At 34.3% G+C, this 12,705-nt stretch overlaps 1 protein-coding gene and 1 pseudogene across 3 annotated transcripts; both read left to right on the top strand.

The window, feature by feature from the left end:
• Positions 1 to 231: 231 nt before the first annotated feature.
• Positions 232 to 3,341, top strand: LOC107460270 (high mobility group B protein 9). 3 transcript variants are annotated; one of them, XM_016078623.3, is made up of 8 exons: positions 232 to 710; positions 965 to 1,160; positions 1,258 to 1,299; positions 1,433 to 1,511; positions 1,671 to 1,836; positions 2,024 to 2,122; positions 2,559 to 2,944; positions 3,028 to 3,341. In XM_016078623.3, exons 2-8 carry the CDS (start codon positions 1,021 to 1,023, stop codon positions 3,178 to 3,180), a joined length of 1,065 nt encoding a protein of 354 aa, XP_015934109.1. In that variant the 5' UTR covers positions 232 to 710; positions 965 to 1,020; the 3' UTR covers positions 3,181 to 3,341. The 3 variants fall into 3 exon arrangements, with proteins under 3 accessions (XP_015934109.1, XP_015934108.1, XP_015934110.1); XM_016078622.3 differs by having other exon boundaries at positions 232 to 1,160; XM_016078624.3 differs by lacking the exon at positions 1,258 to 1,299 and having other exon boundaries at positions 235 to 1,160.
• A 1,349-nt stretch (positions 3,342 to 4,690) lies between these two features.
• Positions 4,691 to 8,732, top strand: LOC107460250 (serine/threonine-protein kinase STY46-like; annotated as a pseudogene).
• The last annotated feature ends 3,973 nt before the right edge of the window (positions 8,733 to 12,705 follow it).

Below are 12,705 nucleotides of genomic sequence, written 5' to 3'. Positions count from 1 at the left end.
TAGATTTAAAGCTTATTCCCTAATGTAGCATATTTAACAAATGAATACATTTTTTTTCTAAACAACACTTGAAATGAAAAATGTGTTTGGCCATTAAAATACGAACTGAATTTATTTTGGTAGAGTGGACGTTTTGGCTTTAGTCCGTAAGGATAGCGGATGGTGTTGTGGCTTAGTGAGGTTGATAGTGAAGTAAGAGTTCAAATATGAACCATGAAATGCATCCATCCATTCATTTCATCCATCCATCCATCCATCCTCCCTCATAAATGACATAAAGAAAAGAGTGTACATCTATGCATAGTGCATCATCATCATCATCTTCATCTTTATTCTTTGGTGCAAGGCAGTTCTGAGGCATCGAACAATGAACAGCATCGCAGTCAGAAGCACAAGTGCATGTCAACGCTCTGACCATAGCAGCACAGCATTGTCAGGAGCCTACCAATGACATCAGAATAGAACACACACACAGATTTATATTTTCATACATTCGCATTTATTAAATCTTCTATACTCTATAGTATTTAAATTTAATTTAAATAAATAATATTTATATATTAATATAGAATACTGAGTAGTACAAGCTTAATTTCTATTCCATTGGACCTTGCATTCATCCATCCATCCGAGCAGAAAAAGCCAAGAGTGGTGAGTAACCGTTCCCCCCTTCCCACGCGGCAAACCATCTTCTTTAATTCTCAGCTTTGGTAAGACACTCTTCTCTCCTTTCCTTAATTGCACTTCTCTCATTTTCTCATCTCGGAATTATCGTACTTCCCCCCACCCTTTTCTTTTCTTAATTCTTATAAAGGACTAATATTTAATACATCTGATTTTAATTTAATTAGTTAATTACTCTCGTCACATCAAAATCAAATATCTCCCTGCCATTTATGTGCTTTTAAAAAAAAACACCACCACTCCCTCCTCTCTTGTTTGTTCTCTTTTTATTTTGTTGCAGTGCCGTTGAAACTTGAGAGCTAGAGTCCCCTTTGTTTTTGTCTTTTTTCTCTCCCAATGTCCTCTTCCACCGTTGGCAATGAGGAGGAGAAGCTTTACCCTTCCCCACTAGCCTCTCACGACGACATCGTCAAGGACCCTTCTGTCTTTTGGGATACTCTCAGACGCTTTCACCTCCTTCTCAGTACCAAATTCATGTAAGCTCCTTATATAATATTTTACTCCACAAAAGCTAATAATAAATTAATTAATCTGTTTTTGTTTTCCGCATCACATCACTGCATCTGTATGCAGCATACTACAACAAGCTAGCTGGAATATGATTTTGATATTCGGGTTGAGCTTTTTCATTCCCTTTTATTTTTTATTTTTTATTTTTTTGCAATCTGCGCGTTTTTAATATATATTATATATTTTGTTGTGTGAAATAAAAACAAATAAAATGTTTGGATCGTTTTGGGTTATGAAGGATTCCTGTGATTGGAGGGAAGGAGCTAGATTTGCACGTCCTGTACGTGGAGGTTACGAGGAGAAGTGGCTATGAGAAGGTGGGGTCCTTCCTTCCGTACAATCTCTGTAAAACGCATTACCCACTACTGCTACGGACTACCCACTCAAAACGAATTAGTTTTATTTATTTAATTATTTAATATTATTTCAATTTCAATTTCTGGGGTATATCTGTTTATGTTTATTAAAACGTGCAGGTAGTTGCAGAGAAGAAATGGAGGGAAGTGGGAACTGTCTTCAGGTTCTCAGCGACGACCACAAGCGCCTCTTTTGTGCTCAGGAAACACTACCGCAACCTTCTTTACCATTACGAACAAGTTCACTTCTTTAATGTTAAGGGTCCTCTATACTCTCCATCATCAGGTACTTTATTTTTCACTTTTAGTCATTAACTTAATCTTTTTAATTTAATAATCTAATTACATATTTTAACCTTTTAGAGATTGATAGATAATTAATTGCTAAACACAATAAATTCTAATAATTTTTTAGCATTCCTCTTATTTTATTTCAAATGTGTACGCTTTAAGAACCCAAATTTGTTGTACAGATTCATTTTCTGGCAGCAAGCACTCCTGGAGATCTGAGCTGGCTATTGTTGAATATTCTCCCAAGCCAGTGACCCATACTAAAGGTTCCAAACCTCAAGGTACTATAGATTAAACGTTCAATCATATTACTAGACACAAAAAATACATATTGAAATAAAAGAAACATATTTTGGTGGCTAATTTTTGTTACATGCAATATTTTTATTAAGCGAACTTGAATTTCAAACTTATTGTGTCCGATATAATTGTAATTTGAAATGAATAATGTAGTAGTAACCAAAATTGGTGTGACTTATAAGCTGTGACACCATATTCACCCCAATAACCAGTGAATTGACAATGTGGATGAGAGCCTATTTCGGGATTATATGGAGAACTCATTAATTGGAAATTTCAGTGCTTAATTAATTAAAAATCAATTATGCCAGTGTTTTTTCTGAAGTTTAGGACTGTGATTTGCTTATTTAAGAGATTCCTTGCATTTATTCAAGGACCTTCTGAGTGGTGAATTACATTTTGGTTCATTGTGTGTAGAGTCTATAGACCCTTCATCAAATCTTTCAGGGAGGGGAACGATAGAGGGAAAATTTGAATGCGGCTATTTAGTGTCAGTGAAAGTGGGTTCAGAGGTTCTAAGAGGAGTGCTGTACCATCCAGAGGAATTGGTTCCTCCCCCAACTGTTCCACAAAATGGCAATGCCATCGTACCCTACGGCTGCAAACCTCACCATTCCGGCCGCCGGAGGAGGAGGAACAAGAGAAAGTGGGACCCGAACTACCCGAAGCCAAATCGGAGTGGTTATAACTTCTTCTTTGCTGAGAGGCATTACAAGCTCAAGTCACTTTATCCAAACAGAGAGAGGGAGTTTACCAAAATGATTGGCCAGTCTTGGAATAGTCTCAGCCCAGAAGAAAGAATGGTAAGCACTTAATTTGTCTTTTGCATATGTGGTTGCTTTCTAAGTATCACGGTTTATGCCTTTATGGTTTGCGAATGATGCAGGTTTACCAGAACATTGGCTTAAGAGACAAAGAAAGGTACAAGAGGGAGTTGAAGGAGTACAAGGAAAAGATGAAGATTATGCAAAATTTAGAAGTTGCGGCGCCCAGAAATCTCACTGGTTCTGTCCTTAATGGTAGCCAAAGAATGGCTTAGGAATGTTGTTTATTAAATCTGTTGATCTTTATATGCATATTCTTGTGGAATATGGTCTAGAGGGACTAGCGGCTCAATTTTATATTTTCGATTAAACTTTGGGTTAATTAATTGTTAGATCCTTTGATTTTATTTAATGGATCGCTTTCTGATTTGATCTATAGTGAGAGCATTGGTAATGGTTTGTCTACTGCGGAATGAAAATTACAAAAGTAATAATCATTAATTATTATTTTTTAACAGAAAATGTTACATCTACATTAATAGTAACTACTAAAATCAATAATTATATATTTATGTATATTTATGATAAATAGAGATTAGATCTGACTGTGTTATTTATCAAAATTAAATTTAAATATATTCTAATATAATAGATTTTTCATCTTATAAATTATTTATTTATTTATTTTTAATATCTGACTAACTTTATGCATATATCACACTTACAATATGAAGAATTAGAATCTAATATTAGGATGGACATTAAGTCTGTTAAAATTATTTAATCTTTTTAAGAGTATAAATAAGAAATGGTTATTATTGTATAACGTAAAAACTTAATGAATTGATATTTAATGAAGATTGATCTCTTATTAAATTAATGATCTATTAGAAATTTAGAATTGTAAACGAGAAAAAAATTATGGGAATATCGTTTCTCTATGTGCAAGTAGCACCACTGTGTTTTGTAGGCGTTGCATACTAGCATAAGATTTTTTTTAAGTTCCAAATCATAGTACCCCTTAATTTTGACAAATGGATTAAGTATGATTTTAATTCTTATGGTATAAGTTAAGTTTTTTTTTTGTTTTAAGTTTTTTTTGGCATATAAAATTGTTTTTAACGTTTAACTTGATTTTAAAACTGTTTTTATTTTAGAAATTAAACTGTACATATGTAGTGATAGAAAAAGAAATTCTTTTTTTTCTTTTTTTTTTTATAATTTTTTTATTATAAATAATTTGGTCTAAAATTTTAATATTTAAAGAAAAAAAAAACGATTTTAAGATTTTATTTTAAATTATTTTATATAAAAAAATTAAAAATGAAAAAAATTATAGAGTTATCCTTAGAGATTTTGGTCGTAGTTAACATTTTGACAAACTATGATAGAGACTATAGATTCTTCCAATAAGTTATCTAATAGTAAAATCCTTGTACTGATAATCAGTATGGATGTTACCAAATGTGTTAACATTGGCAGAGGAAAGACCACCTTGAAATTTCTCTATAAAAAGAATACTTTTTTTTAAATATACATCAAGAAAAAGATTCAGTGACTTGATGATTAATGGAATATATAATTCAAGGAATATTCCGACTGCTCCATAAGAAGCAAGGAACGATTGCCGTACCAAATTAAACAATGCCAAAACATAAACTTTATTTAGTTGTGTCTGATGGGGATGTTCTATGTGGGGAGCGGGTGAAACAAGGCACCATTTTGTTTGGCTTTAGACATTGTTGGGTGATTGATGATGCTATCAAAGGATGGCATAATAAAGATTATTAAAATATTCTTTCTGTGCATGATCAATCATCTTAATCATGACATAATATAAAAGAAAAATAATATTTGTATTGTTTTGTGTATAGTTTTCTTTTTTAATTTCTTCAACGATATTTAAAAAGATTTCTATATATTTCCAGTGTCACGAGAATAAGAAGAGTGAATCTATTTTTGCATATGGGAGATACAGAGAGTCGCGGTAGCAGGGTGTGCAATTCTTGGTGGAATCAGAGTGGACGAAAACAGAAGCAGAAGGTTGAAGTTTATGGCGAGGTTCTTAGTAGACAAAGGATTGAATGTCAAAGAGGCTTCAGTTCCTGGTTTTGATGATGAGCTTTGGGCTCACTTCTACTACCTTCCAACTAGGTACATCACTCATCCTACTTTATCTTCCTTCCAATTGTTTGTCATTATGCCTGAGTAAGTGTAATTAGGTATGCGTTGGATATGAACGTGGAGAGGGCACAAGATGTGCTTATGCACAAAAGGTTGCTTCACATGGCACGATTCCCTACTATTGCAACTGGACCTGCAATTGAAGTTCGTCTTGTTCAGGTACTTTGTGGATCAATATGTTACATTAGATTAGGAAACTAATATTATTGTTTACTCTACCAAGATATCTAGGGAAGCGTTGCTGGTACATGCATTATGCAGGTTCGTGCTTCTTCTGCTGTACGCAGTCCTCAATATTTTGATACTCCAGCCACAATGATGAGGCATGATTATTATGTGAATATACTTAAGTCCTTATTTTTACCTTTTATAGTTTACTTATATTTACCGATTATATTTATTCTTTCTTTTTACTCTTTCATGATTTCTCAGCTTCCATCCACCCCCAGCCTTTGCTTCATCAGCTAATCTTGAACTTGATCTATGCAAAAGTCAGTTACAAGCTGAAGATAAGAGTAACAATTTCAATTTTTACGCACACTATGCCAGGTAATATTTCTTTATATTGTCTTTACTTTTGTTTTACTCACTAGCGTTTATCGTTTGAAACTTTTTGTTCTGTTTATTCTTTTCCATTCCTAGTAATTCATGCAGGCCAGTGCATGAAATCACAATTTCAACAAATGACAAGCCAAAACTCCTCAGCCAGGTTGTTTTGTTCACACCAGCCAATACAATTCACCAGAGTTTTTAGTTTTGTTTGCTTTTGTTTTAGTTTAAGCTTGCATGATGCAACTGCAGTTAACTTCTTTAATCTCTGAGACTGGGCTTGACATTCAAGAAGCACATGCTTTTTCGACGTTGGATGGATACTCTCTGGATGTTTTTGTTGTTGGTGGTTGGGCAGTTGAGGTATTTTGTCCCTTTTGTTTTATTTTTCATTGTAGTAACTGATAATGAAGGAAATTTTAGCTTATGGAATTGAAAAACATGCACAGAAAATAATCTCAAGAAGATATATATCTGTTTTATGTAATACTACTACTTTGAATCAAATTGTGTACACAAGTATTTTTAAGTTTTATAACTTACCAGCTCTATGAACTCTGATTGAACGCTACTTGTATCTCATTTCTATGTAACGGAGTTTACTTGACAGTCCTCCATGTTTGAAATTTGTAGGAGACAGAGAAATTAAAGCATGTACTAGCAAAGAAAATGAAAAAACTCGAGGTAGGCATTTATAGTCCCGCTTGTGGTTATACATTTTAGCATGTTCACGCATTAAAAGTTAGACATTTTCTTATTCTTTGATTGAATTAAACTTTTGGAGAAATACATGCCTACAAGACGCTTTAAATGTTCTAGATTAGTATTAAGCATTAACTTAATAATTCGGAGTTAACAGATTAAGTATTTCTCCCATCTACGTAAACTGTTTATTTATAAGTTATGTTTTGGGTGGAAAACGGAAATCCAGAAGCAACCTCAGTTGAAAGAAAATGGCACTATTAATACTGCAGAGCAAGGGAATACTGGGTTCAAATTTATATCTAGTCATGTAAATTTTGCTACTAATCGAAATGATGTCTGGGATGAAAGATGTTTGAGATGTGAAAAGAAAATTGCATCTGGATCTTTCAGTGATCTGTGAGTATTATCATTTTATTTCTTTAGCTTGATATGTTTGTGAGTATGTAACTAACAAACTGGCACAGGTATAAGGGTATTTTCTGTAATCAAGATGTGGCTATCAAAGTTCTTAAGGACGATAATTTGAATGAAAATATACAGAGGGAGTTTTATCAAGAAATCTATATCCTAAGGTTTGTTCTATTACAAATTCTATTCATCACATTTACCACACCACCCTTCATTTCTTTGAATTCAATAACATTTCCGTAAAAGTCAATTGCCAAGGGAAAAGGACTTTTAAAAGGAACTTTAGCAGAAAAGTTAAAAAAAAAAGATTATTTGCCTTGTTTGACATGTTTAGCGTTCAAAGGCATATTTTGAAAATTTAGTGTGTGAAGTGCACCAGCCAAAACATAAGAATAGTTACATTTATCATAGAATACATGGCTTACTTGAATTGAAATCCTGCAGTAAAATTCAACATAAAAATGTCGTGAGATTTTTTGGTGCCTGTACAAAACCCCCTAACCATTACCTTATCACAGGTAAAATTTATCATTGTGGATTATAGTTTGCTCATTGTTTGCAAGGTCAATAGAATGGTTGTGATATCAATGTCAATTGAATGCGTGATCTGTTTTTATTTTTCAGAATATATGTCTGGTGGAAGTATGTATGACTTTCTTCATATAAAGAAGGCTGCGCTTTCTCTCCCATGGTTGATTAAAGTTGCCATTGAGGTTTCAGAAGGAATGAAATATTTGCATCAGAATGATATCATACATCGAGACCTCAAAACAGCTAATCTCTTGATGGATGATAAAGGGGTAATTAAGTTCTTATATCTTCTACATTAATTTAGACCTTACTGTCTATCTATGATTTCTTAGTTAATGTTGTCAAATTGTATACTACATAATTGTTAATTATTCTCGTTAGGTAGTAATAACTTCAAACTCCAATATCATGAATACCGAAGCAGAGAATGATCTTATATTGTAAGAAAAACTAACAGGTAGTTAAGGTTGCTGATTTTGGGGTGGCTAGAGTGAACAATCAATCCGGGGTGATGACTGCAGAAACTGGAACTTATCGATGGATGGCTCCGGAGGTATGTATGTATTGCCAGTGTTGATTACTACTTGTCTTTCCGAATTTATGAATTATGGATTTTTTTTATTCCGCTGATTCCGATCCCTGGATTATTGTGCATGCATATGGAAGGTGATTGAGCATAAACCATATGATCACAAATCCGATGTTTATAGTTTCGGCATTGTCCTTTGGGAGCTTCTCACAGGAAAGGTAAAGCTTTCTGTTGGTGGTGTTCGTTGTTAAGTTATAATAAAATATTGGTCTCTCAGAATTCACGGCTTATATATATATATGTTTCATGCATGACTGAATTACAGCTTCCTTATGAGCATTTGTCCCCATTGCATGCGGCAGTTGGAGTGGCCCAAAAGGTAGTGTTTCTTTATTAAGTAATTATGATCAATGCATGGGTTTTTTGGAGTTGGTTAAATGAACGATTAGAAGTAAAAGGCTGCGGTTTAATATTAGCAATGTGAATGAGTTGTTGCAGGGTTTGAGGCCGGAAATTCCAAGGCACACGCATCCAATGTTGGTGGAATTAATTCACCGGTGCTGGCACCAAGATCCATCTTCAAGACCCGATTTCACAGAAATTCTGGAATTTCTGTTGCACATAACCATGAAGGTTGGTTCTAGAATCTAGACAATATTTTTCCTAACGGTTTTTGGTGTAACTCAAGCTTCTATAAAAGAATGCTATCTTTTCTACCAACACAGGTTGCTGGGAAAGGTGAGGTAAAGGAAATGTATGAAACGTTTTCAGGCTGAGAAGACATATGTAAACAATGATATTTAATTTCTCAATCTAGGTCGTTGGTTCATCATGCTTTGGAACCCTTTGACCTCTAACTGGTAACTGCAGATGTGAATAATAAACACATGCAATAATGCAAAGTGATGTTTGATACCAACATTCTTAGAAAGTGTATCTAGCTAATTTCATGAGTATTTTTACTCGATCCATTTTATCTTTTTCTTCGCTTTGTTTGTTACGACCCAAAATGAGCTATGATTGGCACTCATAAAAATTGTTCTCTAACAAACTTAACAAATTTGAATATAAATTATATAAAAAGGTTATAAATGTTTTTAATAAATTTACAAATACCAGAATGAATAGTTACATATTATTTTTAGCAAAACACAAAATAGATTAATATAGTTGGATCTTGCCCGTAATATATGAAGCATATAACATCTAGTAACTCAACAAAGAATATGTATTCATTACATATCATTACTTTTGAATAGAAGGGCTCACATATTTAAGTATTTGTTTTTGAAATTTTTTTTTTGAAAACGGAATAAATTTTTCAACTCAGTGACTAGACAATACATCTATAATCCACATGAGACCATATAAACACTATTATTAAAGTAATTTTATTTAAGATAATAGTATGTCTAAGATCCAATCTATCATGATTGGCTCTCATGCAAGTGGGAGATTGTTGGGAATAAGTAGTATGACCACAATATAATCAATCATGTGTCAAATAATTTGTTATTGTTATTATATTAAAGGGTTAATATAATAAGGTCTTTGATTAAATTTAGAGATTTATCATTGTGATAGTGATAATAATATTGAGAGATAAAAATTTTATAATTTAATCTAAATTATTCTTGGTCATAAGATTATTAAAAAGGACATTAATAATCCGGAAAGATCAATATATATAATGGTCTTCATTGGATGAAGATTAATAGATCTCATTTATTAAATTATATATATAGATGGTGCATATAGGGATATGACCATTGAACTGACTCACTTTGAGAATTCCTAATGGTTATAATTACCGCATATTTGTCAATAGGATATTCTCAAGATGAACATAGTAATAGAGTTTTCTTTAACAATATATTTATTATACTTTGATTTCGGACACCTAATATCCTAAGGTGCTAGTTGAATGGATATTGGGTATGATTTAAAGGGGATTGAATGAATGAAGAAATGAGTTTTTTAGGTCATTGATAATTCATTATAATAATGGTAACAAGTTAGAATTTTGACAATTAACCATACTTTAAGGGTTAACTAAGAGTTGAAAAAATAGAAGGAATTATACTTTGTTCTTCTTGGGTTCTCAGTAAAATATATTACTTCATATTATCGGGTCGTTAAGGAGTATTGTTAGACACCAACCTTGATTAGTAAATTTATTATGACTAATTTACTACTTGCATAATATTGAAGCTATTGGGTCACTGATGAGCGGATAATTTATCCGCTTTTTGGCATGGTTTTTACATAGTTTTTAGTATGTTTTATTCACTTTTTAGTATATTTTTATTAGTTTTTATGCTAAATTCACATTTCTGGACTTTACTATGAGTTTGTGTGTTTTTTGTAATTTCAGGTATTTTCTGACTGAAATTGACGGCCTGAGCAAAACTTTGATAGAAGGCTGACAAAGGACTGCTGATGCTGTTGGATTCTGACCTCCCTACACTCGAAATGGATTTTCTGGAGCTACAGAACTCCAAATGGCCCGCTCTCAACGGCGTTGAAAAGTAGACATCCAGAGCTTTCCAACAATATATAATAGTTCACACTTATATTCGAGCTTAGACGATGCAAACTGGCGTTCAATGCCAGTTCCATGCTGCATTCTGGAGTCAAACGCCATAAACACGACATAAACCAGAGTTAAACGCCAAAAACACGTTACAACTTGGCGTTTAACTCCAAGAGAAGTCTCTGCACGTGTAAAGCTCAAGCTCAGTCCAAGCACACACCAAGTGGGCCCCGGAAGTGGATTTTTGCATTAATTACTTATTTCTGTAAACCCTAGTAGCTAGTCTAGTATAACTAGGACATTTTACTATTGTATTAGACATCAGGGTTTTCGTCTTTTATCTTAGCATCCATCTTTGGACGTTTAGTTCTTAGACTTTGGGGGCTGGCTATTCGGCCATGCCTGAACCTTGATCACTCATGTATTTTCAACGGTGGAGTTTCTACACACCATAGATTAAGGTGTGGAGCTCTGCTGTACCTCGAGTTTTAATGCAAAGTACTACTATCTTTTATTCAATTCGGCTTATTCTTATTCTAAGATATTCGTTGCACTTCAACATGATGGATGTGATGATCTGTGACACTCATCATCATTCTCACCTATGAACGTGTGATTGACAACCACTTCCGTTCTACCTTAGAACGAGCGAGTATCTCTTGGATTCCCTAACCAAAATCTTCGTGGTATAAGCTAGAACCCTTTGGCGGCCACTCTTGAGAATCCGGAAGGTCTAAACCTTGTCTGTGGTATTCCAAGTAGGATTCAAGGATTGAATGACTGTGACGAGCTTCAAACTCGCGATTGTTGGGCGTGATGACAAACGCAAAAGAATCAATGGATTCTATTCCGACATGATCGAGAACCGACAGATGATTAGCCGTGCTGTGACAGAGCATTTGGACCATTTTCACTAAGAGGATGGGATGTAGCCATTGACGATGGTGATGCCATACATACAGCTTGCTATGGAAAGGAGTATGAAGGATTGAAAATAAGAAAGCAGTATGTTGCAGAGATTCAACAGGGACAAAGCATCTCCATACACTTATCTGAAATTCCCGCCAATGATTTACATAAGTATTTCTATATTTATTTTATGCTTTATTTATTATTAATTTCGAAAACCATTATAACCATTTAAATCCGCCTAACTGAGATTTACAAGATGGCCATAGCTTGCTTCATACCAACAATCTCCGTGGGATCGACCCTTACTCACGTAAGGTATTACTTGGACGACCCAGTGCACTTGCTGGTTAGTTGTGCGGAGTTGTGACAAAGTGTGATTCACGTTTGAGAGCACCAAGTCATTGGAGCCATTGTTGATGATCACAATTTCGTGCACCAATTAGAGTTGCCTATATCAACGTTACATGCTTTTCTTTTATGCATATTATGTTTTACATTTTACAAGGAAAGTTCATAATACATGCCATGCCATATAATTTTTAAAATCCCATAAATTGGTTGGGGATAGATATGGAGGTGTTACATAGCACTCCTACAGATATCTTTTAAGTTCTCACCCCTTTTCTTTCACATGCTATTTCCAAAGGAGCATGGCACATCGAGTAGAGACGACGCAGCACCCTCGAGGGTGACTTCTGAGTATAATCTCTCAAAGCACGCATAGGTAGTTACGACCACTACTACCGTGCTCCAACATATCTACTTAGGTCGAGATTTCACATGAGAGGACCTCCAACTGCCTGCGATAACCTTCTTAGATACGAATACTTTAGCACCTAAGAAATAGTCACTCGAGGTGGTCTACCTCAAATCAGATTCTGAGACAGAGGAAGAGGAGTCCAGCAGCCCTAGTCAGGAGGAGGACCAAGAGGAGAAATTGACCTTTCGCGGAAATTCAAAAGTGAAATACATGCCCTATTCTCCCACTTCAGCACCTCGTCAAATCTTAGTTCACCCCAAACAGCAAAACCGGATCTTCACCTAGCGAAAAAATGTTGGAAGAAGATTGTTGGTACACCGATTCATGGAAGACCGAAGGGTCACGACAAAAGATAGAATATGATATAAGAATGAGGGTTCCTTCAACGAAGTTAGTTAGGACGCATTGGATTTTTCACAGTTACTTTTAGACATTTTCTTTTTATTAGAAAACCGTACTCATGGGAATCTAGTTGTTATTTTATTTACTCAAACTTGTTTGTGTGTGTTCAATTCTATTTTTAGATCATTTATTGATTTTCCCCAAAACTTCATATGTATTGCCCTTCTTTCTTGCATAATGATTGAGTTAATTTGCTTTCTAAAGAGAGTGACACCCTATCTAAAGGCCCTCAAGGATAGGATTCAACTTAGGGTGTTACACCTTGTCCCCAAATGCACACTAACAAC

The sequence above is a fragment of the Arachis duranensis genome, chromosome 8 (assembly GCF_000817695.3).
Source record: "Arachis duranensis cultivar V14167 chromosome 8, aradu.V14167.gnm2.J7QH, whole genome shotgun sequence".
NCBI classification, from domain to species: domain Eukaryota; kingdom Viridiplantae; phylum Streptophyta; class Magnoliopsida; order Fabales; family Fabaceae; genus Arachis; species Arachis duranensis.
This window is presented reverse-complemented; position numbering and strand designations above follow the sequence as displayed.

What these genes read in the sequence shown, in the direction of transcription:
- LOC107460270 (XM_016078623.3), top strand. Translation starts at nt 1,021, where the DNA reads ATGTCCTCTTCCACCGTTGGCAATGAGGAGGAGAAGCTTTACCCTTCC. An exon ending in TCTATACTCTCCATCATCAG is followed by an intron (nt 1,837 to 2,023) that starts GTACTTTATTTT and finishes TTTGTTGTACAG; the next exon opens with ATTCATTTTCTGGCAGCAAG. An exon ending in TAAAGGTTCCAAACCTCAAG is followed by an intron (nt 2,123 to 2,558) that starts GTACTATAGATT and finishes CATTGTGTGTAG; the next exon opens with AGTCTATAGACCCTTCATCA.